Genomic DNA, 27,833 nt, shown 5'->3' with positions numbered 1-27,833 from the left:
CCCTTATAATAGTTCTTCAATGTATAAAATAATGACCTTTACTTTATGGAAATCTGAATGTATAGGTACTTAATAATCCATGTAATTTTTGACAGACAAGTGTGCTTGTGTACCCTCATGACATCAGAATTGTGTTGACAATGCCTAATGTTCACGTACACACTTAGACCAGAGAAGACCACTGTCATTACTGCCAATGCACAGACAGAGGAAGAGTGGTGGTACACAGGGGATGAGCAGCCCTGTCAAGCTCACCCAGCAAGCCAGCAACAGAGCCAGAAACAGAGGAGTCTACATCTAGACTTGGATTTTGCCATGTCACAAAAGTGACACAGTAAATGTGGTAGCAGTATGCATTTAAAACACAGCATCTGTCACAGACACATACCTGGAAATGCGTTCTACTTTTGCTCATTCTGGTGAAATTAAACTGTATCCTTTTCCTTTGATTTGGTAACTGAAACTAAACTTCACTAACTTCCTTCCATCATTGAATAATGTCTTTTGCGGCTTCCCTGTCAGAGCTGCTGTACACAACCCTGTAATGTCTAATCCGTCACTCAATGGGAAACATTTTGGATACTCTAAGGAATACTATGAAAATGTTATTGTATTCCTTTTACTTCAGAGTTAATTCAAATTCAAAGATCAAAGAAATTTTTAATCTTAAAAATGCAATTCTGCACTGAACACAGAGCAACTCAGTCAAATATTTAGGTTTTTAACTTCTGACAAGTTCAGCTTTTACCTTAAACTGTCATGTCATTATGTCAACAAAGTATGAAGACAGAACAGAAATACCTTGTCTGTGAGAAGTCTGGTAAGATTCTTCTGTCTTCTTGCTAAATACTGATCATATAACTGAGCCAGTTTAGCTGCTAACACATGCTCACGGCTAAAACAGGGATGATGGGTGAATATCAGTCCAGAAATATCAATATCCAATTGAAACATTCCCTGAAAATCTCCAGGTCCAACAAAATACTGATTGGTAGATGTCATTTTTGTTGCCTGAAAGAAAAAAATTATAAAATGGATTTACAGATTCTGACAAGAGTATCTTCCAAGGATTTTCTCTGTAATTCCATGTGAGGCTGAAATAAGAAGTCATCTTCCTATACTGAAGGTTTTGCCGAGCAATGAAGAGAATGACACTGGATCAGAAAAAGCAGAGCCTGCTAGTTCTCTTTTGACACATTTGTTTCATACTACTTTGTTTCCTCTTAGAACTGAGCTCTAGGATAGAGTCCAGCCCTGACAGAACAGCTCTCCTTGTAGATTAGAAAGATAAGGAGCTCTCCTTGTAGATTGTGTAGATTAGGAAATATATTACTTGCTTCCCCATTCAAACATCAGGGAAATCAGACCAACAAAGGCAAATTAAAGTTTTCAGCAACAAAGCTTAAAAAGCCTGCTTCAATCCACTGCAACAAAAAGACATCCATGGCTTACATCCTCAAGTTACTGAAATCAGAAGAGAATTAACACTGCTTCCAGCCTGACTACTCCTGCTGCCTTATTAGGATCCTTCAGAAGACATTCACCAGAGACATCATGGTGCTGTAAAAGACTGTTATGTAGTGTTTGTTGCAGTCCCTTCCTGAGAACAGGAAAAGAGGGATTTGGAAGGAAATTTAGCTGTTGCATAGGACTTATATCAGTCCTCTTTTTTAGGATGGGTATAAATGGCCATGAAACACTCTTGAGTCCACTTGATCCTTCCACATTCAGTTTCTTATCAAAAGATACAATGTGTCATTAAAATGACAACTTTGAATTCCTTATGCTTTAACTATTTTTCTGCCCATAAAGGACCCTTAAGCTCAGTGTCTTACTACTGTGACTTAAGATTATTTCTATGTCACTACAATGTCAATTGATCATGTCAATACAGTGCTCCTGAAACATGAGCTCTCTTGGTCTATCTTTACATGATCTAAACAGTAGATTTTTCCTGCCTACAGAAGCACCCTGCACAGATCTGTGCTACTGAATGCAGCCTGTGCATTGCATATTTATCAACAACATCAACTAAAGGGCCACATTTAAATCTGCATTAGGATTAGAAAAAAATCTGTATCAGTCAGAAACACTTGTGTGTCCCAAATGAGCACTCCATTTAAAAGTCTTAAAAGTTAGCTTTTCCAAAGGGTAACAGAGTTCTAACAAGCAGAACAATTAAATCTTGCTTCAAGATTGCTGAATGCTTTTACTTTTAACTTATTTTAATTTGTACTGATTGTACATTGAAACTGCTGTTTGCCAGGGCAGGTATGCTGTGACTGGAAAAAAATCAACCACAAAAACCCCTGCAAACAAAAAAAAGCAAACATGAAAAACAACAAAGAAAAAAAACACTACCTTCCCAAAATACCTGAATTGATGCTACGTAACTCAAAATTAGTCACTGTCTACATGAGCAAACTATACATACACACTAATATATGAACTACTCTGACATGAGAATATCCGAGAGCCTCAAAATGATCTTAGTGCCTCGCAGACTTGAAGGTGCTTGTCATGGGCTGACACTTTACTACTGCAACCAACACTTCCTAAACTCTTCATCCTTTTGTATGCAATTTTAAAGGAAAAAACAGATATATACTTAATAAAGTAGAACTGATTTAAAGAACAGATATGAAATCACAAAAACCAGTCAACAGTCATGGCTCTTAGCACAAAACCCTTCAGGTCACCAGGGTTTCTGGTGCAAAAGAACTGGGACACAGGGTCTCAGGAATCACATATATGAAATAAGCTTACCTTTCTATACACTGTTTCAAATTCTGGTGCAATGTCTTCTTCGAGTGAGAATATTGCAGGCCTAGTAGAAGACTGTTTAACTGGATTAGGCAATGCTAATATTTTGCCATCATCACCAAACCATTCTTTCCCCTACAAAGGAAAACAAAATTATATATTTTTTCTTACTTTATAAAGGAATTACTTGCAAAATCATAATTCTTGTAAAAAATACAGAATGAAAGGTAACTATGGATTGTTTGTGACTGAAATAACCAAAACTTTCCTAATACACCAAAATGAAATCTTCAAATATACCAGAGGTAAGTTTTGAACTTAAAAGACCAAGATGTTGCTCAAACTTTGATTATACTGATTTATTTTTCCTTCAACATTTAGTGTTATAGATCTGAAAGAAAAAAAATCAATGTCACTTATTCAAATATTATTTTTTTAAATCACTAAAATGGAAAGAATTGTAAGTCTTGTTTTACACAAGAGCTAAATGGCAGCTCAATGATTTATCAAAGCACCTCTCATATCTTCTAGTCCAAAACCTGAACTACTTAAACAGCATCTATGAAAACAGACCAGGAAAGTATTTTACACAGCAATTGCCATCCATGGCTTTGCATGTTCAACATTGTCCTAATTCATTCCTCTGTTCTCATTACCTGGATTCAAATACAGCTTAAATCAGTGCAGCTGTCCAAGGATGCTGCCCTACCCTGTTATTGCCATACCTGTTTTATATACCTTGTATTTATATGATTATTTTTAATACCTAGCATTGAGCCAAATGTTGATGTGGTAACACTATGAAGTCAAGCAGAAAACTAACTGGGTTGAAACTGCCAATTCAAAAATGTTACATCCAAATGTTCCAAATCTGATTAGCAAAAGCACATGAGGAATACAGACTCATCAAACAAATATAAAGGACAGCTACTGCTCAGGAGTTTAAGTCTATACTGAATATACACCTTACCATGTATAAGATGATAATATAGGAGGACAAAATATATCCAGACTACTTTCCCAAGTCTTTCCCAAGTCTTCAAGACATACTTAAAAATCTGAAAGGATTCTAAAACCTCCCTGATAATCTACACCAATATTTAATTAGCCTTACAGTCTGATCAGTGATCTGTTCCCCAGCATGCTACAAGCATAGCCAAGAAAAGACATCAGTTTTGCAAGACCCAGTCTGATGTTCTGACAGCGGGGTCACACTAAAAATAGGCTCCTACAAAAATATGTATTTCCCAACATCTGATGCTGCTAAACATTTTGAAGATGAAAGCCTCATATTAGCATGACTTACTTAACTGTAACAAAAATAAGATACTTATAAAGATAAATAAAATACTGATAAAAGTTACAACTAAAAAGGTAGCACTGACTTACTTGGTCCTGTCTGAGTATTCTGTTTTCTAAAATATTTTGATTAGATTGTGATACAACGGGCCTTTCTCCAGTGTAAAGACCTTCATCCTCAAGGTACCTAGGCTGCATATTTCTAGGCATCTTCTCAGAAGCAGGCACTAGTGAGACATCAAGAAAAAAAACATGTAAAATATCTTGTAGTTTTAGTTTGTTAATTATTAAAATGATCACCACTGTGTATTAAGTATGCTGTCAGAAGTATTTTACTACATATGAAAAAAAAAGAAATAAATATAGAATTAAAACTGGTCCTTATCTTAGTCAAGACAGATCTCTCATAATAAATAAACCAATAACAAAAAATTTCCTTACCAAAAATACTTCAGGTACTTAGTGGACTTTACTGTTAATGGTTGCTTGCAGAATAGTGTAAAAAGCCTTGAGCAGCAGCTGACTAGAGAAGCATTTCTAAACCTTTCTGATGGAAAACTTTCAGACTAATCAGAGTTTCAGTTAATAAATAGTTTGTTTAAGCTAGTCTCATACAAAATACAAAACATGCATAAAAGAGTTACGTTAGCCAAATAACAGCATGTGGAATTAGTTTTGAAGACCTGCCTGCAAGCCTGTTTCACTGAGTGTATGCATTCAGTATTTTTCAAGAAGCAATCCTGAAACAGGAAAGGATTGTACTGAGGGTTACAACAAAAGTTTTCCCCTAAATCAAAACACAGTGGATCACACAGGAAGTAGTCAGAACTAAATTACAAGGCATGAAAAAATAGAAGCACACAATGTCAAATACTATGACATTGCACTACAAGCCGTACTAGTACCATTCCAGTATATATTGGTAGACTTGTTTCTATTTCTTCCAGTTCAAATATCAAATATCAAGTGATCATATAAAGCAACTTTTTAGGACTTTGAAGTTCTGTGGGAATAACGCAAAAAGGTCAGAGATATGATCAATGCTGCATACATTAAATAACAGCAGAAGAGGGGCTAGCACCTTGCACTTCCTACAGGGAGGAAGTTACCCCCAAGCAAAGGAGATGCCCTGAATACACTTGCTAGTGCAGCAGGTGATGACCTGCTGAGATGTGCATGTTCCCAGCTAATCCATCTGCCAGACTTTTTCAGACTCGACTAGATAAGCAGTATCAGAGAGCTGCAATTAAACATCTCTCTCTGCTGCCAGAGATAGTCAATACAAGATTTACTCAGCAGATCAGAGAGTGCCACGCTATGCAAAAATCCAGGAACTAAATGGATAAGCACAATCTTCATACCTGCTAACATGCTGGGAATGAAGAGAAATTCTTTTTCCCTTTTCAGTTGCTCAGTGTAGCTCTCACAATCAACAGGTTTCACTACTACAAGGTCTTCATCTGTCTGCCCTATGAATAAATCATCTTTCACCAAACGTACGTCGTCATCCTATAGGTAAGTGCAAACATCTCTGTTAATTTGTCGGTTTCTTAAGAAAATTTCTTGAGAAAGTACGCTTTGAGAACTTTTAAAGAAAGCAAAGATGCTGTTTTACATAAACTAATAAAATTAACCGAAGTCTGAATAAAAAATATTAACATTTATTCTATAGTTCTCACCATTTCATCCTCCTCTTGTTCATCTTCATGAGTTTTGACACATTCCTCTTCTAGCTCTTCTTCTTCATTTAATCCGTTCTTTTTCCTGGCTCCAGATTTCATTTTCTCTGGTACAGCATCAAAATTGAAAGTAAAGAAATTATATGCTTCTTCCTCAGAAGGAAAATCATTCTGAAACTAAAAAAAGAAGACAAAGATGTTAGGGTGTTTTTAAGAAAATTAGGGCAAAACAAATTGAATATATCTTCCCATTAATAATATGAAACAGCAGCATGTATAGATATTGGTTACGAGAGAATTATTATTTTATCTCAAACAAAACTCACTCAAATGCTAAAGCTAACTGGAATTTGTAAATGATTCATGAAATTTTCTCTATTTCTATATATTTAATTCAATATTTCTTGCAAAGTTTTGTTTAAGAAGTTACCTCGTCTAATTCTAACATTCCTATTATTTTAAATATAAACCATTTGTGAATCAGAACACCAAAGTTTCAGTTCTGGACATACTGTAGATACACAGGTAAATGATATGAGGAGAAATTTCTAATGGCCTTTTGCCTCTGAAGGATCCAGGACCCTTTATCTTTAGGATGAATCCTCTAAGAAAAGAATTACCATTAGTACTTTGTAGCTAATAAATATCAATATACTACTCTGCAAAATGCTTTTACTAACAAATGATGGCATTCAATAAAAAGGATTTAAAGAGAAGACACATTTTTCCTGCAAACTCCAGGAGTGTCCAGATATATTTACTAGAGCTTTTTGGGTTTTTTTTAATCAAATGACCCAAAGCCATTCTTATATTTGATGAAGGTTTCTTTTATATACTTCAACTGTTGGCATATACTGCTTGTGAATTTTTAAATTAAATAAAACCTTCTCCACTGCTTAAGACTGAATTCTCTCTCCTTATTCAAACAGAATCATGAAACCATATAAAGGTTAACTTAAATTAATGTTCATTATTTAAATTGAGGAATTGGTACTTACTGTTGACTTTTGTTTAAGCTTTTTTACAGAATCATGAAACTTTACTTTTGATGGTAAGCGTGATTCACCTGCTGACATCTCCCTGAATTTATCATTATCAGACTGCATAAAAACATATACATAAGTTTTAGCATGCATTTAGTGAATCATAAAAAAATACAAACAACTAACTACAGTTACTAGATATTGCATTTTTACAGAAAAACAAACAAATGAAAACATCACCACTGTGTTAACAAACAGATCGCATATTTATTTTACAAGAGTACATCTAAATATTAATTCCTTTGGGTCAAGAAATAGACTGTAAAGTATGAAGAAATGGTTCATTGCATAAATGACAGTAGCTGTCTTCACTGCTGACAGGATCACTGTTTCTGCACTCCTGAACACAAGCAATCACAAGCTGATGTCCAGAGGGAGAGCAAGGAGGCAGCAAAGGCAAGCCCCCCTTCGGGCAGCCAGCCCCAGCAGGACAGCAGTGCCAGGGGAGCTGCTGGCAGGGACTGTGGCCCAGGTAAGACAAGCAGGGCACTTCTCAGACAACCTCTGCTGCAATCAGGAAAACCCTCTTTGATATTGTTTGAAAAAGGTGGTGTTCATTGATTAGGTGCTGATTATTTATCTTATTCTCTCAAACAATTATTGCTAGGCTACTCTCTAACTCCCTGGGTGACACACCCCAGCCTTTTCAAGTGAAGAGGTATCTTGTTCATCCACTCCCAGTCCCCTGAAGGCCTATCTGTGAGAACCCCGGGTTTGGTTTGGGGTCTCGTGTGGTGGTAAAGTCTCTCCTCCAACCCGTGCTCCCAAAGAAAAACTCCGCAGTCTCTTCTTGTTTCGGTCTCAAGATGATTTATTGCTAGTTATCTAACAGATTATGTTCTCAGGCTGCGGCCCTTTGGTCAGCGGCCCAGGCAGAGATGCACACACTCCTGACACCCTCTCTATCTGCTGTCTTCTTCTTCTCTCTCCCCGCCCAGGGCTGCTGCTATCTTCTTTAAGATATATTACGTATAACATGTTTATACATTATTCCCCAGTACCTACTACCTATATTACCAAATGCTTTTCTACTCTAAACCAATCTGTGAGTGCCAACATCACCAAGAACATGGAGGTAAGGAAGAAGAAAGAAGAAGGACGGGTTCAGCCCACTTTCCTCCATCTTAGAACTTCTGACCCCCATGTACAAATTAAAACCCCCCCTGTACAAGTGTTAAAACCCACCTGTACACTACTAAAAAAATTTCCCCTCTACTTTGTAACTACATTTACTATACTATCTAACCCTTTGTGACTGCTTGTTCCACCTTCAAAGTTGGTAATTCATTCCACAGTTCAAACTCGAAATCACAGCTGATTCCAGCTGCCTGCCGGGGTCCAGAATGCCTCTGACCACGGCCTGGAACCTCTAAAAATGTCTGGGAGACATTTTGAGTTCCCACACCTATCTGTCCCTACACTAAGGCCACTGCAAAGGTCACTGGTTCTGAGGTTGCTTCAGCAAGTTCATTTAAGTGTTTCAAAGTGATTTTCATCAGGCTTAACCAACAAAAACACATCTATCATTCTATCTGTTCTTTCATTCTATCTGTTCCTCTTCTTTGTGGCCTGAATTGTTAGATTAAAGGAAGACAATTCTTAAGTTTACCTTTATTACACCTATATTTCAAAACAATAATATCAAAAAGAAAATCTCAGACTCTGTCAACCTGATGGACATTTGTTTAACAACAAAATAATACCTTGTGCATAAATAAGTACAAGAAACAAAACCAACATGCAGACAAAGTTTCACATATACTTGACATAAAATTCATAAACAACTCTAACAAGGATATCACTTCTGCATTTTCCTAATACAAATATATTAAAACAGTACTACTTAACTGAAAGCTGTAATTATTACTTATTATAAGATAACATTGACAAGAATCTTCCCACAACGTACTGAAATGGCAATTCTCCCCAGACAAGTGATTTAGCCATGCTAAATCGTATTGTTTGAAATTCCATATAAAGGCATTACTGCTCTATGCTGTTATTTCCTGGGAATAACACATTCTTTGGAACACAATTTCTATAGACACGCAACGTTTTTGTGAATTCTGAAGAATATGAGTGCCAGTTCTGCACAGGCAAAGCCTTTGTTGTTTTTTTTTTAATACAAAATTCATTTTCAAACAAAGAACATGCTTATACAAAAAAACCTCAATATAAAATGGTAACAAGGAAATACAATAAAATACAATGACAAAGTTAATATCCAGCATTTAGCAATTGCATAGTTCAAATTTATATGAAGCTCTTTTACAGTGGGAACTTTATTTATATAAAGCTCCTGTTATAGTAAATTTTAAATACTTCAAGGCATCTTAAGCAACAGAAGTCATGAACTGCTCAATGACAGAAGTTTCACATGATGTCCATAATACAATGTAAGCAATTTATTACTGCTAAAGGTATACAATAAAACCAATAATCAGAATGGTTCCTTTCTGGTTACTAATTCAAACAGCAGCATAATTCTGTTAAAATGAAATTGATCTTCAAGAATGTGCAGACTGATTTTTTTCAGGTTTCATATTCACTTTCTTACGATAGTAAGACAAGAATGCACATTTTTACCGTTTTATCCAGTCTGTCTCCTGGTTTTCTTTCTTTGATGCCTTTTAAATGCCTTGGCTGTGGACTGGGGTCTTCTTGTGATAAGGTGATTTCAGCTTTTGTCTAAGCAAACAAATGAAAAAATGTTTAGCTGTAATAGAAACAGAAATAGATCAAAGCTACAATAATTCCCAGAAACTCAAGACTTACTTATATTTGTGTTAGGGACAGAATCATTTAATTATAAAATCAGCTTAAGTGGTTTGCCAGATCCATATATTATTACACCTTATTGAATTGTACAACAAATGTACAAAGGAATCCATTGCTTTCAAAACAGTGTAAGAAATTTTTTGACAAAGAACACAGAAAGAACTTGTAATGATTGTATTGGAATTACAAAATAATGATACCTTTTATGTTACTATGAACAAATTTAATTTAAACTTTAGAAAAGAAAATAGCAATACAAAATGTAGCTGTACTGATGAACTGAGAACTCTTTCAGCTTCAGAAACAAAGAAGTAGATACCCCAACTCAAATCCACATAGCACAAAACAAGTAAAATGAAGACTGAGGTCAATCAAACAGGAATTCTGAAGGATTCTTACCCTTGCTGCTTTTAGTTTCTCTCTCATTCGCTGCCTAACAGAAAGCTCTGCAAAGCTCGTCCTTGATGTAGAAGGAACAGGTGGCAACTCTAAAACAGATTAAAAATGGTAATGTGTTTAAATAGAGTACTTTCTGAAAGAAATGTTTGGAAAATAAAACCATTTATACCAGAGTCCCATGTTCCAACAGAAAGAACTTGCATGACAAAATATGAATGAATAAAACATGTTTTTGGAATCCAGTAGAATCCAAAATATAATTTAAATGCCTTCAAACTACAACAGATCTACCTTTCATTATATACTATGAACCACTGTAAGAAATGCTTAAGCACACTTTTAGTCCACCAACATTTAGGAAAGAAAAATACATTAAGATAAACTTCACCACTACTGACTCTACTCAGAATCATCGAGAGATTTTGGAGAATTATACTATTTCCAACTGATACAATTTACTGATTCCTGTATTTGTGGAAAAGAAACATTCATTGCATTTAGAAATTTTCAAAAGAATGAACAAGGTGCAAAGTCCTAACCCCCTATTTTGCTGGAATTTTCAGCATCTGCCTAAATCTAACACCTTTAAAAGATTTAATAATAATTTGCATGGTGCAATAGTGTTTATCTGCACACAAGCAAGAATTCTCAGAAAGCCACATTTTCTCAAAGATAGCCTTTGTAAAGTGTTTGGAATCGAGAAAAAACTTTAGCAATTTATAAAACTTCAGGCTCACGAAAGATTGTAGCACACAAGAAAAAAGGCTCTGTATGATGGAGATGCAAATGATGAACTTTAATTGTAGTACGAAAGGTGGGTACACACTGGGAAAAAAAAATAACTTTTTATTCTAGCACTGGAACTGAGTCCCTTAAACAGCTATGGAACCTTCACCAGTGCAACCCTTTAAGTTAAAAAACAAAACCAAACAAACAGATAAACCCCAATCCTCAAAGAAACTCAATCAACCAAATAACCCCACCAAACCCAGGCATTAAGACTTAGAAAAAAAATATTTAAAGGAAGAAGCTAGTCTAGAGTTACCTTTAGATTTTCCTCTTGTGAATTTTTTCTACCATTTTATTCTGTTTGGTTAGCATTCAAAAACATATTCTATTTCATTGCAGCAAATGTGTAATTTCAATTATATACTGATAAATAAAAACTAGAAAGCAACAGATTAGATGATTTGACATCGTTTACAATTGTCTGTAAACATTTCCAGACAAGCTAGGTGAACAGCGTAAACTTGTAAAATTAGGGCAAAAAAAATCTGCTGCTACTTCAAGCATCTCATAGAACATTAAAACTTATGCTCTGTGTGCAGAATTCTTTATCAATTCATCTGTTCCTTGAGACAACAGGGTAATTACCTTTTCTAAACATAATGAAAACCATTTTAAGGCTTTGTTTGTTGCAGCAAATACTGTGAGATACTGTCATTGAAAAATTTTAACCACATTAAAAAATGGTTTTGTGGTTTTGTTACTTTATTTCTCTGGACACAGACTTTTGCTCTGCTTATGTGAACAGGCTCTACAGCCAACCAAGCTGTGCTCAACTTCAAAATATATCTTTGAAGTGAAGAAAGTAAAACTGATATCCATGAACATATTACTTTGCAGGATCGCCATTAGAAGGCTGTATGAAAAAAATCCACACCATATTTTGGCTCCTACAGTGGCTTTGTATTTTATGTCAGGCAGATCTAACAAGTCTGTTGGATAGTCAAACTAAAATTAAACCTGAGAACCTGAAAATGTCACCCAGTGTTTTCTTTTGATTTCATCTGCACTCAGAGGGGGTCAAAGCCATTAGATCTCAGTGTGCGGCTTCAAAGCTCTCTGCACTGACACTGACTCAGACCTTCTGAGAGATCTCAAAGCATGCAGAAACCAGGTACAAGACAGATGTTAATGCTGTGACCAAGCATCAGTTACCCGAATGAAAATAGGGAATGGTAATTTCCAGCACAGATCCTAAAAATAGTGCTATATTTTTCATGCATACAACTGCATAAATGCATAGTAAGACACAAATCCAACAATGAAGAAAAATTTACAGCAATACTGCAGTTGTGCTGGCTTCACAAGGCAGGAACTCCCAGACACAGGCTTTTTATTTAAAGCAATTCTTTTGAAACTCTTATTTACTAGTCTGACTAGTGGACTGACATAAAGCCATGTTGTTCCATTTAAAAAAGATATAAAGGCACTAAGCGCACATATAATTGGATTAGAGTAAAATACTGAATTTCTGCAAACAGATTGCATTAAAAAATAGTTGAGACTAACTAAATGCTTGAAAGACTAGTACAGAGATTATGATGAATATTAAGCGAAGAAATAGCTGACGGACATGTTTCAAGAAAAGCTTGCCATAGTGGGCCAAGAATAATAATCACTCCATGCAAGAAGAAGATAAACCACCTATTTGAGGGATGTGACAAATTAATGATTCCAGAAAAATTATCCACTTCCCACTTGTTTTAAAATACAGTTCTCTTTTCCTGAAAAAAGCAGTGTGAGGGTGTGTATACTTTTAACATCAGAGATTTAACATAATATGGTGACAACTATGACAAACTAAAAAGGCCTCAGAAGAGAGGTGATGTATTATCACAGGCACTAAAATAAAAGCAAAACCAAATAGTGGAGCAAACAGACAATGCAGAACTTTTCAATGGCACCTGGAAAACTGCTGGGGGAATTACTTGTTTTTAATGGCTAGAAAAACCATTTCTTGGCAAGAAAATGATAATCAGAAATTCATACACAGATCATCACTCTAACAAATGAGTGAGAAACTCAAATCTACTCTTACTTGATAATTAGGCAATATGATAGCTAACAGCAGTTGCCAGCATATTCAAAACTTTAACATATAGGACAAGGAAATTTAAGTTATTTATGAATCTGTCAAACTGAATCATGGAGACGCAGCAAGAATTAAGGTAAGTTTTGAATAGATACGTGAAGGCTTAGCTCAAGGTGTAGTCTTTCTCAAAATGTGAGATGCAATTTAAAAAACCCAACCAAATAGATGGATAAATTATACTGCAATTAAGTAAACCAATGCCACGGTCTATCCAGAATACCACATGCTGTAACTTTTCACTTGATCATACAAAGTTTGCAAAATTACAGGTATTTTGGAAGCAGAAGTAACAGAGCAAAATTCTCAGGAAAACAAAACATTTATCACATATGGAAACTAGCAACTAGTTTTCTTATGGAGAGTACAGCTGAGCTATTCTGTTTATTCTAGGAAAATAAGCCCTCATGCGTAGCAGCCACTCCCCCAGTTTGTAGAACCAGAAAACTTGCTGAGGGTACATTCTATCCCACGGTCCAAGTCGTTGATAAACAAATTGAGTAAACAAAACAGAAGACTAGACTCATTATTGATTCCCACCAGAAAACTTGCTGAGGGTACATTCTAGCCCATGGTCCAAGTCGTTGATAAACAAATTGAGTAAACAAAACAGAAGACTAGCCTCATTATTGATTCCCAGGGAGTGCCACAGACAGAGGCCTCCTCCTCTGCTGACCACAACCCTCTCTCTGAGCTCTGCCATTCAGCCAGCTCTTGATCCACCTCACTGCCCATTTACCTAACCCACGTTTCCTGAGCTTAGCTGCATGGATATCATGAGACAGTGCACAGCCCTTGTGAAGTCAAGCCAGACAACACCACTGCTCTCCCCTCACTGATCCATCCTGCCATGCCACGACAGGCAGCTCTCAGATTGATCTTCCCAGGGCAGAGCCATGCTGACTACTCCAGGTGACCTTTTCCTCTACATGCTTGGTGATGACCTCTGGAATGAGCTGCTCCATCACCTTCCCAGGGATGGAGACAAGGCTGACTGGCCAGTTCACGTCCAATAACATAAATACCGCACGTCTACATAAATACACCTGTAAAACGTAAGGGCTTTTCGCAATCTAAGCACATTTAAACGCGACAGGAGAACTCGTTGGAGCGCAGCGCGGCCCGTCCGCCCAAGCCGAGCTGACGCGGCGGTGGCAAACACAGACCCACGCGCACCCGCGGGATGCGAGCAGGGCTGAGGAGGCCCGGGAGGAGCGGGCAGGGAGAGCCGGCCGCGGGGAGCCCCGGGCGGAGCCGCGACCCACGGATCGGCGCCGGGGCAGCGGCCCGCGGCTCCACAGCGGCGGGCGGGCAGCCAGAGCCCGGCGGAGCCGCGCCCCGCCGCCGGCGGGCACTCACCGCGCCCCGCCGCCGGCGGGCACTCACCGCGCCCCGCCGCCGGCGGGCACTCACCGCGCCCCGCCGCCGGCGGGCACTCACCGCGCCCCGCCTCGGAGGCGTCGCTGCGCCGTGCTCCCGACATGGTGCGGCCGCGCTCGTAGGATGAGTATGCCTCGCTGCCCGCGGCCCGGCAGGACCCGCGGCCTCCGCCGGCTGCGGCGGGGAGGGAAAGGCGATGGCGGCGTCACCGGGACCTGGCGGGCAGCGGGACCCGCCCGGCAGCGGGACCCGGCCCGGCGGCGGGGCACAGCGAGCACCGGGACCCGGCCCGGCGGCGGGACCGGCCCGGCAGCGGGGCACACCGAGCACCGGGACCCGGCCCGGCGGCGGGGCACACTGAGCGCGCGTGCGCGGGAGTGCGCGTGCGCGGGGCCCGGCCGGGGACGGACGGACGGACGGACGGACGGACGGACAGACACTCGGCTGCGCACCGATATATTTTATAGATACAGTTATAGACATCTGTCTTATCTTTAGAGTTCACCTCCTCATACCATAGGGGTTTGAGCTTTCTTTTCCCCGCCTGGCATTTTGCCGCGTAAACATGATTAACCTCAAAAGCTGCTCTGCAGGTGAGAAAACAGAGTAACTTTCTGGTTTTGCAACCTACGCGAGGCTAAATATATTTAACCACTCTGAAGATAATTTAATCAGCTAAGTGTGGATCAATACGAAATAGAATTAAAAAAAAAAACCACACACAAATCCAAAACACATTAAGGGTACCTATTTCCAGCAGCGGTACTTATATTTGCAGTGTATTTGCACAGAAATTAATCATGCAGGTCTGAAAGAATTAGAATGGTGCTGACAGGTGAGAAGACATTAAAAGAGTGTTGGGTTGCTTATTTCACTTTTCACAGCTATATATAAAATATTCCTATTATTCTCAGTGAAAAATGATCATAAAACATGTTTGTCTCTATGAACTGGACACTAACCTCCACGACTATCATCAGGATTCTTCACTGCAGTTTGCCTGGGCAGTGGCTGATACCTGCCTGTCACAAGACAGGAATAACTCATGACAGATAGGCTTCAATATATGCTTCAATATATGCATAAGGATCATAAGAGACATTCCATCTGACATTTTCCCCCCAAACACTTAAATTACACTATTTAACATACAGGCTTTGTCTGTTAAAAAACCTTTATTTTTTTCATAAAGGAATGATATGTATCAATTTAATTATTCCATATAATAGTGAATAATGTGGGCCAGTACCTGCTGTATGAACACTCTTTTTTTTTTTTTTTTTTTACATAAACAACCCATCTTTGATCCATAAAGCCCACTGCAATATTCAGATCACAGAGATGTGTTCAGTCCCTTTTCTCCCTGCTTTCAGCATTGGGCTGAAATACCTTCTAGCCACCAAATTACTTCAGTTTTGTTTGCACTAGAAAGTGCCTGTATTTGTTTACAAACATTGGGGGAAGTTTTACCTTTATTTCTACACAACTTAATTTGTTGCTGCTGTTAGTGCAGGTTCCTGTCCTACTTTGCCTTTCCCAGATGGAAAGCCAGCCATGGCTGTAACTTGTTCCTGACAAAAGCTTGTGCCAGTGTAGCTTCACCTGTGCAAAACCCAAGAGCTCTGTGCTTACAGATGAAGTAAATCACAACAGCATAGTTTATTCTGGATTTTAAAATTCCCATGAAACAACTTGTGGGAGTAAAATGTGGGGCCTTTTTGTGTACCTGGCTAAATCTTCTTTGGCAAGAGGGCTACGTGAGGCTGACACAGATCACCTGTGGTTTCCTTGTCACTTCTTTGTACTGGGTGTGTACAGGGTTATGTGTACTTGCTTCAAAATGTGCTTCCAGCCCAGCCTAGAAGATGCAGAGTGATCTTAATATCCCTCCCTATATCTTAGGAGGTACCAAATGAAAAAGGAGAAGTTATTTCATGCCTGAGGCTTAGCTTTAGCAACTACTAGGCTCAAGTATTAGATTTCTTAGTATGTCGCAGCTAGCACAGGGAGCTGAACCCACCCTAAGCAAGTGGCTTTCCTAGACAAATGTCACTCCCTCCCAAACCACCTTTGCATTTGCCTCAGCACCACTTCCCTCAGTATCTTTCACCAGGCTGAGGGTTATGTACCTAAGAATGGTCACATTTCCTTGCTGCTGGCAAGGTTCATGAAATACCCTCTTCATGGCGCAAAAAGTACAGCACTGCAAGGAGCAGCAGCCTTTTTATCACTTGGCATATAAATCTCTTTTTCATACCAAGCTTTATGTATGAAATTTAAACAGTCTTTCCTAAAGCCACATGTAAATGTAGAACACTGACAACATTGAAGAAGTGCTTTATGGCAGCTTTCTTTAACAATTTGATAGCATTTCTTGAAGTTAAGTACTATAACAGACACTTTAAAATGCAATAAACAACTGGATGCAAGAACTGTAAAGCTCTCCACTAGCTCAGAGGTGGTTTCCAAGTGCTGAAAACTAACAACAGAAACACAGAGAAGTTTCTCACACTGCTCTTTAAAAAAATTGTTGCATCAAAAGTACCTAGAAAATAATTTTGATGATTTCGTGTTACTTAAATCTCATTCTTAAGTCTTATACATGAAAGTACACTAAATTCATTGACACTGAAGCAGAGCTTAAGGAAAATGTTTGCTTCCTACCTGGGTTTTCTTGTACAGCAGCTCTTGGATCACACACAAGAGCGAAATACCACACTCCTAAAAGCAGCACCTCAGCTGTGCTTTTGAAGAGAAAAAGGCAGATTTCCTGCTTAAACCACTAAACCACTTCTGGCAAACTTCTTTTTGTAAACAATTTCATCTATGGTAAAAGGGAAATCATAAATAAAATATGGAAAGGATGCAACTCCAGCATACCATTTTCAGTCACTGCAGTGATTTTAAAAAGCAAATATCCACAGTATATTTTTACAGGGTCAAGGATGGTTATTTCAGACTGAAATACAATAAAATAGTCACTCATCCTAACTTTTAAGTATCTTACTTTGTTAAATTATCTATTTCTTTGTTAATATCTGTTTACTGCTTCTAAAGTAAGTGCAAGAGCGGCACAGACCTTCTTGTGACTTGTATGAACCAGAGCAGTGATTCCTAAATGCCAATAATTTATGGGAGAGACTGGTTCACTCTGTTGACTAAAGAGAGGTGTTAAACCTCTAGTTCAGACTATATGACAACATTCCTGCAAGTAAATTTTTTTTTGTTTGTTTGTTTGTTTGTTTTTGGGGTTTTTTTTGGGTTTTTTTTTTTTTGTTTTTGTTTTTGTTTAGAAGCCCTTAATTTCACTCTGAAAAAAATCCCTGGAAACTTCATTTAAGGATAAATTCTTGAAATTGATGGTTAGCAGCCAGTTGTTAGCAGCCAGTGCTCTCTGTTCCAATGCATTATAGTACTTGGAATAACTACTGGAGATGCATCAAGGAAGCGAGACTGTATTATTCTTTACAGGGAACCTTTACAAATCAGCCTCAGCAAACTTCTTAGTTTGTCATTTGGGGGAAAAATTACCGGAAACATAGCAAGAGTTAAAAAATATATCATCTCTCAGAAGCTGTTATTGGCTAACAGGCTTTTTGATACCCCAGGATTTAAAAGTGTGTTAGCAAATGCTCAGAGTAAGAAGACAAATCATAACTTCTTAGAGATATCAATATACTTTAATATTTCTGTAGCAGGAAAAAAAAAGGATATGAAGTCTATGATCATTGTTTTAGAACCTGCTTAAAGGGAATCACACTCTTGAGGCCTTGTTAGAGAGAGGAGAGGAGAGATAGTCTATGTGCTTGTTAAATGCTCACAACAAGCTTATGTTGATACTAGGAATGGCAGAAATGTCAGCACTATGAGATGGTTTGTAGAAATGTGGTGTGTCTTATATACTATCCCTAATTTTTGTAGCTACAAAGGGATTTATAACTTTCCCATCAAGTCTTTTTGCTGCACTGAATTATTAACAATATTTTTTTATGTTACCATGTGTATTAATATCTCTAGTATGATCAGAGTAAACAAAATGGAGAATACTAAATAGAATTACTAGACCTATTTATAATTGTCTGTATATAAACAGTCCCTATAACATCTGAGGGTCTATTACTGCAAAGTTTTAGTAATTGGAATCACATGAAAAGAGATGTATAAATTGCTGCTCCTTTCTGAATACTATACTAAGAAGGAAACCATGGGAAGAAGTAAACATAGGAGTTAAATGAGATTAGAAGTATGCATTTTTACTTTTAGAAAGAGGATCTGTCATAGCTAGAAATATCTGATATGACAAAAACTTTCGGGAAAGGGAAAGCTACATGTAATAGGGGGGCAGGTTTCTAGCGTAATATGCACAGCACACATCTCTATTATCTGCTAAGTATCATTGCATGTGGGACTGTGGAAATGATCCAGTGCATGAAACTTCATACAACATTTTGGCAATAATTCAGGTTCAAGATCTTGTTTTGCTAGTAAGTCTGTGTCCCAACAATCAGAACCAGTTGTACAAACAGTTTAAATTATGGACAAATATGAACTGCTTTTATGTAAGGAACGTTACTATGAGACCGTAAAGGAGTAGTCAGTCCTTTGCTTAACAGGATGGAAAGCTGCTTAAAAACACATGTCACTACAATGACTGTTCACAGGAGACATACACAATCTGAACCACATGTGTTTCCTGGAGTGGAGAGCAGGTCATTTATCTTGGTCAGCTTTATAAAAAATGGCTAGCCAAATGCCATTGATCACACTGGGCAGCAGACTTAGTGCTGCACATTAGGTGGTGTGAGCTGCTCTGCTTTGCTGGGTGTGACACTGTCACACTTGGCCCTTAATTGCTGGTTTGTCAGTGATGGTCAAGGCTGGCTTTTAGAACAGGCAGAGTAGGTGGCAGCTTGTAGTGTCCCTGGTGCAGGATGCCCTAGAGTGGGCAGTGGCATCATAGGCCCCTAGTTCAGAGTTAAAACATTTTAAAACTCAGCAGGGGACAATGAGCAATGGAATTATTTCTCAGGCTTTGAGGATAATGTAAGGTTTGCTTTGCCATATACAACTCTTATTGCCTGCCTAGAATCAAAGTCAAAATTTGTAAAGTCAACACAAGGAAAACATCAAATGTTAGCAGCCACATAGAACATTTACAGTATCAGAGTACATGTTGCTGTGTTCTTAGAATAGGAATTTAAGTATTATGTGCAACCCTACAGTGATCCCAGTTTCAAGGAGGTTACATACAAGAAAGAACAAACTCTGCTCATCTTAATTATTTTTTAAACTGGTGACACTTTACTCCAACATGACAGAAATCTCAAATAGCATTTTTGAAATTTGTCACGTGCAGTTTAGATGTCTGTGTTCACACATCAGAATGTCTGACAAAATGTGCATGAAGGCAGGTAGTATATGGAAAGGAAATCAACATTAGTGGTAGGAAAGTTTTCAGATGATGAAAGAGATTGTTGATAATTTCAAAAGTTTTAAGTCCTTTAAACTTTCTTCTGAGCCTAGAGATAACACTGCATTGAAAGTAGTGAAAGAAGAATCACTGCTGGTACATTTCCTTCATGCATTTCACTAATTTCTAAAAGCCTCACCTACTTCTTGCAAAATATTTACTTAAGACCCCACTGAGAACCATGATTCATTTGTATTTTTCAAGAATGCAGTATTTTTGTTCATTTGTTAAGATGTCATAAACCAGGTTATCCTACCACAGAGATGATTTTACAAATTCTGCCTTATATTTTTTATTTTATTTAGGATTTAGGACAGGTTCTGTAAAGCTGAAAAGAAACAAATTTATTATTTTTTACTTTGGTGTAAGTAGAATCACTCCAGGATTAACTTAAGTATCCTCAAAAATTTCAATATTTTATATATACTTATGTGTATTGAATTTGGAGGCATGAGATGATGGTTAGACCATCTTAATATATTGCAAAATTTTCTGGAGACCAGCCGGGTTACTTCAGTTGAAGTTGTCCCAGGAGGAATCTGAGCAATATTTTATGGAAGATCTGCCAAGAGGACACTTCCATCATTATCAGGGTACTTCTCTGTTCTCATCAATCCACATATTTCTAATTTTGAACCATACTAATTGCCGAATTATATTATGCCATTTTTTCCACTAAGCAGAGTGTTCTTGAAGAGCAGACATCTTATTTAACTGTTGACATCTCCAAGTTAAAGGCTACCCTAAGTTAGTAACTTAGATGCAGGTGATGTGAAGACATGGGTACTTCCTGATTCCTTCTTTCTTAATACGAGTCTCTAATATAGGGTCATCAAAACAGAGATTTACTCCACCTATTTCTTTGCACTGGTAACAGGAGAGCAAACAACTAGTTTAAACTACACAGTGATCTTTGAACTTTTAGAAATTAAAGTCAGGTAAGAGAAATTTTACACTAATATTTGCTGCTGCAAGAACAATCTTCATGGAGGAAAAATCTTCTTACACCTTGTCCAGCCGGTAGCTGCCAAAATTATACTCAAAATTGAAGAATATGAGTCAAATAATCCAAGACACCTTTCTCTTTGTGAATATTTGCTATTAAAATATACATGTGTAATATATCTAATTAATTTTTCTTTTCCCTTAGGTAGTAACTCTCATAAATTGATCTGATGTATGCAGCTAGGACAAAACCAGGTATCAGTGACCAAGGATTTCGTGACAGTATTTTGAAATTTCTTCCTGTGGATATGAGAAAGAATTATGCCTCTGAAATTCAGAAATGCTGACACAATCTCAGTTGTTGACCTAAGGAGTTACAGAACAATGTATATGGCCTCTAAATGCTCTCTGAGCAGAAGTCTAGATAGTTTATGCTGAAAGGACTAGTTTGCTTCTTGAAAGCATTACTCATTGGTAAAGATAGTGGTATATTGCTTTCTCAACTTTATTTTTTTCCTTTTTACTTTCATGTATTATTTCTTGGATGGGACTCATCAGCTACTGAATGACATATCCAAAGCAAGCCCCGTTTCCACATATAACTGAAGTTCCTACTGACCAAACTGCTTATACAGCATTAGTATAATTATTCTGAATATTAATTACCTGCCAGTGGGTGAATAAATCAATAAATAAACCAGTGAAAACTAATTTAGTCAGTAAATATCTTGGTATATGAATATGAACAGAACTTAGTGGGTGAGCTGTGGAAGGTAACAACTAATGTAACATTCTTGGTCGGAAATTAAATAAGTTGCTTTCAGTTGTGTATATTTTTGCTTATTGTAATAGTACCTAAATGGTGTTAGGTAGATTTAAAAAGATACACATATCCCAAGTAAATATATGTATATATATACTTTTAGTTAAGAATCTCAGGAATACTGATATTCTTAATATTGTTTGATGGTTTCCTGATCATTTGAGGTTTGTAAGAGTTCTTGCAGCCTTGATCAGGAAGCCCAAGAGTTGGTACTGCAGTAAAGACATGCTTCCCCCTGGCAGTTTCTCCTGGTGGCACTTATTTCCTCTGTGGACTGTAGGCAGAGTCTAGATGACTAATTTGATCTGAATGCCTAATTTTATATGTCATTATGGCATGTGTAGAATGACCAATATGTTGTATAGAAATCATTGATTAATTTCAAATCTGATCATGAAGAAATTTTGCTCTTTTGCTCCTGCAATGTTTTGAAACTAACCAGACTTCCCCGTGTACTGATGTGAATTGTGGGAAGACATCAGCCCAAGATATTTTCCATATAAATTCAAATTTAGACAGATAAATGCCCCAAATGCAATATCATGTCATCAAAATTGATATATTTTCAAATAATATACTAGCAATAGCAATGATTTACTTTAGGATAAAGTCTTGAGACCTTTAATGAGGGCAGGGACACATGGTACTTATATACATATGTCGTCCATATGTGTAGTAGAAGTATTCTTCTTGCCAAAATTTATAGAAATAATCTAACAGGATGACTTATTTTTAACTCTTCACGCCAAAATTTTAAACTGTTCAAAAAAGCATAGAATCCAAATGGGAAAACTTTGGGAAATTAGCTTTACTTTTCTATAATTGTACAAACATAAATCTAAAATTGCTAAGAAAAGTAAACTCTTGGTTTACTTAGTCCCATGGTGTCATTTTCAACATGGGTGTGGTTGTAATACATCTTTTATACTGGATTCATTTTTACAGATTTTTTACATGGGAGCACTTAGCCTATAGTTAGGATTGCAACCAGCAATATTTCAGTATAAAGCTGTATATTTCCTCTGTTTCATTAAGAAAAATTAGTTTTGTCTGAAAATTTCCAGATGTATTATAACTTCAATACATTTCTGTGGAGTCTGGAGAAAATCAGTCATACACTTTCCTTAAGGCTGGGTTTATCAGATTTTGTAATTCTAATAAAACTAATATGTTACTCCTAACATAAAGTTTATACTGGTTCAAATATCATAAGCCTATTTCCATATTTTATAAGATAACAATCTAATAAAAAACTTCTTTTAGTTGGTTTTGCTGCATGAAACATATTCTGGGTCCAGTCCTGCATCTATTGAATTATGCTTCCTGGAAGTCATGGGCTAGGTACGATCCTTGTTCTGTCCTGTGGAATTCAGTGCAGGCAGCATAGGACAGTGGTGATGGTCTTTGTGCCTCAGATACGCACTGATGGCTGTGAGGCATCAGCATCAATCATAATTGTAAATTATGATTGGACTGCATTTTGCACTCATATTGTCCTTAGTTTGCAGATGTATAAATGATTGTACAGCAGGGTGATAAACCAAATCTCCAAGTGTTCTTTTCCATATTTTTCACAGAAAGCAGCCCTTGTGTGACACTAATAAATTAGATGTCTAGTTAGAAAAATAATCTGCTGTTGTCTTCTATCAGGCATCTCTCACTGTCAAATAAAATAATGGTTGTACAAGCATTGCCAGTTTGATTTGTGGTCAGGGCTTTGCACCTGTTCACTGCACAAAGCAGCAGTCATGCACTCACAGTTGTGAATGCTGATGATGTGCATGTGCACACACTGATGTTCCATACATAACCATTGTGCTGGTTCTGCAACCTCAGCAGCATCTTTTTTGTCATTTTGTCTGGTTGTAACTTTCTTAATCCATCAAGTACACAGAAAAAACTTGAAATTTCCATCTACCTTGGTCATAACTAAAGTGGGCTCAAGAGTTGTGCAACACAGATCACTAACATTTAACGTTATCTGAATAATTGTTAGAAACAGCAGGTCTCTGTAAATCTGGGATGAATAAAGGATTGCAAATTCTTGGAAAGTAAGAGGACCCAATGAAAGATTGCCAGTCTTGACTGGTGTTGAATGCTGGAGAACTCGTGATATTCCAAGATATTTTTACAGTCATTGGTTGCTGCCACTGGTAAGATGGATTTCCCATTTCCAGTGGGGATTGATACTGTTTATCACCAATGGACCTTGCTGTGCTCCTATCTGATAGAGGAAAGTGCCAGATACTACCAGAAATTTTATCTCCAGATGGGTACAGGTGATTAAATCACCTCTTAACCTCATTGACAAGAAAAGTAAATTGACCTTGTTACATCTCTTGTATAATCCCCATGAATAGAAGTATAAACATTTTTTTTGCAACTTTCAAGTAAGTTTTTGAAGCACTGACAGAAGTAGTTGCTTTCTTGGTAACCACTATTCATCTCTACTTTTAATTCCATTTATCATACATCCAAAGGGTGGTAGCAACAGCCTACTTTTATTACTCCTATTTAGCTGATAATCCATGAGGTCCCATGTATCTTTTCCAAGGTCATTGATTTGCTGAATGCAGTTTTCCATCTTGTCTGTGACCTACATTTATTTTATTGCATTTGGTCATATTGAAATATAACTTCTGCTTTAGTGGTGTGACTCACTTCACTTCATATAATTTACTCTGATTAGTGATTACTGTCCTGTCATTTTTGGGCATCCACAATTATCTTCAGCAAAAATTTTATGCTTTTTTTCCACATTTCTCATAAAGATAATAGATAGCATTTAAAGAATAGCAAAGACACTTGGAATTACACTGAAAATACCCACTGAATACTGACTATCTCCAAGTTTCCAGATCTTCCAGTTTTTAATTTCTTTATATATTTGATAGCTTTGTTCTAGTCTTTTATGGCTGCTATTGAGTAGTCCTCAGCTAGTACAAATCTGCACGTACCTACTGTGAGGTTGGTATGAATGCTATTTGTTGTCGTAAATATCACGAGACTGGTCTTGTGACCTGTGCAGTGGCATCCTGAAGCAGTGATTCCTATTTTATTCCTCTCCTATCTGTTTTAAATGCATTGCCCATCTTAAAATGACCAACAATGATATTGCAGTGAATTGTTCAATTTTACTTTAATGTAATATACAAAATAACCATTCTAAAATGCAAAATAATACATTTTATATCAAATCCAATGTACAGTATCTTAAATTTGTTTAAATAGTATTATAAATGTAATTTTAGGAAAGAATCAGTCCTGGAGTGATGCAGTCTTTTGTTCATTACAGTTCATTTTGATATCCCTGCTGTTCGTTAAAAAAAAAAAAATCCATCCTAGGTTCTAGAACATTCTTACGAGCTCAGATTTGGTTCCAATCAAAACAAGAATGAACACCCAGAGATTTTTTTTTTCATTTCAACTTTGTTTTCCCCACACAGATGAATAAAATCCTATGCTGGGGCCTCCAGTTTGAATGTCATTTGACATCTGCTTCAGAGCTCATCTTCATCTGATAAAGCATCAAGGTAGTCTGTATCAACATATAAGAGAAATCCAGAAAACAAACTGTCTGCCCATGTTGGATCAGAAAAGAGACCATTTTGGTCAGTGTAGAAGATTTCAAGCCATACTTCATCTTCTGGCTGAAGGTAGATCACTGTGGATCCAGAAGCAACGTCGTGGTTGCCGGTGTTGGCATCAAAAGTCTTGATCCGGTACTTGCCATTGTGCACCAGCCCAATCGCAAGATGCTTGTTGGCTAAGGTGATATCGTAAGAAAAATAATAAATCCCTGGGATGGCACAAATGAACTTCCCTGTGGACGGGTTGTAATGCTCCCCCTCATTGAAGAGGACTTTATTGAATACAATTGGTAGTCTTTCCTCTGGGTAGCTTGTGGTGATGCCAACAGAAAAGGCAGATTTCAGCACTATCTTTCCACACTTGCAGACCCCTGGTGCACCTGGCTCTCCTCGGTCTCCTTTATCTCCCTTAGGTCCAGGTGGTCCAGCTGGACCTACTTCACCTTTGGCACCAGTCAGTCCTCCAGGTCCTTTCTTACCAGACTGACCTTGGTCTCCTTTCTCTCCAGCTGGTCCTAAGGGCCCAGTCTTTCCTCTTAAACCTTCAAAAACATTTTAAGTTAGTTAATCGTTAATACATATCACCTCAGTAAATGATTGTGTGGGCTACTGCGTGTACCTGAACAAACAAGAAAAACATGGTCAGAATTTCAAAATATCTAGAAATACTTTCAAAGTTTTCTAGTAAGTTTGAAAAAGGAATGCCAGTAATTCCTACTTATCTTCATGTGTCTTGATTACACATTAAAGAATGTTATATGTAATCAGTCTATTGCCGCCTGAACTAACAGGCACTACTGATGGCAGGGACAGCAGCATGACTACCTACGTAGTTATACTTGTGTGCTAAATATTTCCTAAAAATAGAGCATTTTTAGTGCATACCTAAGAACCTTCTAATTATTAACAACTGGCTAATGGCACAGGTGGGGCACCAAGCATGCTTCATTCTTTCCAAATCTTTTCTTAGCATCTGTGCAAAGAAAGGTTGTGCATTTACATTTCTTTACACTGATATATGTGCATACTCTTACTGTATTTATATATGCATCACACTTAAACCCACACAGACACATACACACACTCATCTATATAAATATACAGATATATATATACCTATATATACATAGATAGATAGATAGATAAACAGATAGATAGATAGATAGATAAATAAATAGATAGATAGATAGATAGATAGATAGATAGATAGATAGATAGATAGATAGATATAGTGATGATGATAACAGTGATGATGAAAGGTCTTGTTTTCTTGCACTACTGTGTTAGGTTACACAAATAATCAGTACCTGCACTCCCTTTTTCACCTTTTTCTCCCTTCCTGCCATCTCTGCCATCTCTTCCTGGAAGACCAATGCGTCCATGAGGCCCCGGGGATCCGCTGGCTCCAGGGGGGCCGGCAGGGCCTGGCAAACCTGGGATGCTGCAGATGTATCTGGTGTAGTAATTTTCTCCTTTGGTCTGGCTTTGAAGAGGCTGTTCGCTTGTGTAGATGGCAAAACTTGTAATGTACAGCAACACAAACATCCTCAGATCTGGAAAAAAAAGTTTAGTAAGACACTCTTGTCATATGCAAATAAGCGTGACACTGTGATGCATTATGCACAAGTAGAGGTGCAGACCTCAGCCTGAAATTTCTGCATTACCAAAATCCGTGTAGGAGGCAAGGAGGAAAGTGTGAGGTTGGAGCTTTTTCTGGGCGCCTTACATGTTGCTGTTTGTCTTTCAAGTAAGTAGCTGTAGACTGACATAGTGTAACTGGTGAATATCAGCTTTTTGGGGCCAAATGTTGACATGTGAAAAAATAATCTGGATTTTTTTTCAATTCAAAGATCTTTGAATGCATAGTATTTTGTCTTTGGTCCCTATATAAACTTTACAGATAAAACCCTTCTTGCTGCAGGGAGTTAGTGAGGATAAAGCTTACACCTTCATTTCATTTTGAAATTTGCACTTATGGTGGCAAATTAATCTCCATCTTAAATAACTGCAGCAGAAACTTGCTGAAGCTGGAGAAAGGATGGCAGTTAGAGAGCTACAGCTTCAGGTCCCCTTGGAAACAGCACAAATAAACACTTCACCCTCATCTGTCAGGTGGAACCAGGCAGCTGCCCTGCCCTGCAGGGGATGGTGGAGTGTGAATGGACTGCTATCAGGCTGAGTTTTTTAAACCTGGCTTGGGCTGTCATATACAATGAACTGTGTTGCAATATCTTGCAAGAAAATTGGTTAAATCCTAATATATGGTATTTGGGTGTTTTCATAAGCGACTGGATAAAAATTAGATTTCTCTGTCCCACTGTGTACTGGGATACTAAAGAAAAGTAACTGTATAAACAGTGACATGCTGAATAATTGCAGTACCTGATATACAAAGGCGTCTTAAATTTAGTGTTGCATTAGCAGAGAGTCAGTCATGGGTCAGGTGAGAACCTTCAAGTCAAGCTGTTATTTCTAGTTCCTTTGATGTCTTCTCAGAAAATTTGTGTGAGTTTTTTTATTGGAGCTGTCCATTCTGTCAGAGCTAATTTACAGCATTCAAGGAAATCAGAATCCACAGGTTTCTGTGGGAAGAAAGAGAAAAAACAGAATGGGCGATTGAGAAAAATGTTTGTGAAATGCAGTCTATCTTTTCTTAACAGTGAATCACAGACTAATAATTAAGGTTGGAAAAGACCTTTAAGATAAGATTATTGAGTCCAGACATCCACCTAACATCATCACCATACTCATCACTAAACAATGTAAAATCCACATGTTTCTTGAAAATC

At 37.6% G+C, this 27,833-nt stretch overlaps 1 protein-coding gene across 8 annotated transcripts in view; it reads right to left on the bottom strand.

Moving 5' to 3' along the window:
* Positions 1–27,502, bottom strand: part of LOC110484036 (complement C1q tumor necrosis factor-related protein 7) — a 67,055-nt gene extending 39,553 nt beyond the window's left edge. For 2 of the 8 annotated variants that reach the window (XM_021554360.3, XM_021554361.3), the window contains exons 1-10: positions 27,427–27,502; positions 26,352–26,597; positions 9,962–10,050; positions 9,371–9,472; positions 6,740–6,841; positions 5,742–5,918; positions 5,424–5,571; positions 4,153–4,289; positions 2,767–2,898; positions 802–1,011 (exon numbers count right to left, since the gene is read on the bottom strand). In XM_021554360.3, coding sequence (XP_021410035.2) covers positions 802–1,011; positions 2,767–2,898; positions 4,153–4,289; positions 5,424–5,571; positions 5,742–5,918; positions 6,740–6,841; positions 9,371–9,472; positions 9,962–10,050; positions 26,352–26,589 — 1,335 coding nt within the window. In that variant the 5' untranslated portion in view covers positions 26,590–26,597; positions 27,427–27,502. Of the gene's footprint in view, positions 1–801; positions 1,012–2,766; positions 2,899–4,152; positions 4,290–5,423; positions 5,572–5,741; positions 5,919–6,739; positions 6,842–9,370; positions 9,473–9,961; positions 10,051–14,168; positions 14,201–14,249; positions 14,449–24,848; positions 25,587–26,351; positions 26,598–27,426 lie in introns of those variants that run through there. The other 6 variants (XM_021554365.3, XM_077782765.1, XM_021554362.3 and 3 more) reach the window with 5 other exon arrangements.
* Between the last annotated feature and the right edge of the window lie 331 nt (positions 27,503–27,833).

Source organism: Lonchura striata, chromosome 4 (assembly GCF_046129695.1).
Source record: "Lonchura striata isolate bLonStr1 chromosome 4, bLonStr1.mat, whole genome shotgun sequence".
NCBI classification, from domain to species: domain Eukaryota; kingdom Metazoa; phylum Chordata; class Aves; order Passeriformes; family Estrildidae; genus Lonchura; species Lonchura striata.
The sequence above is the reverse complement of the archived record's forward strand: the minus strand, read 5'-3'. Positions and strand labels throughout refer to the sequence as shown.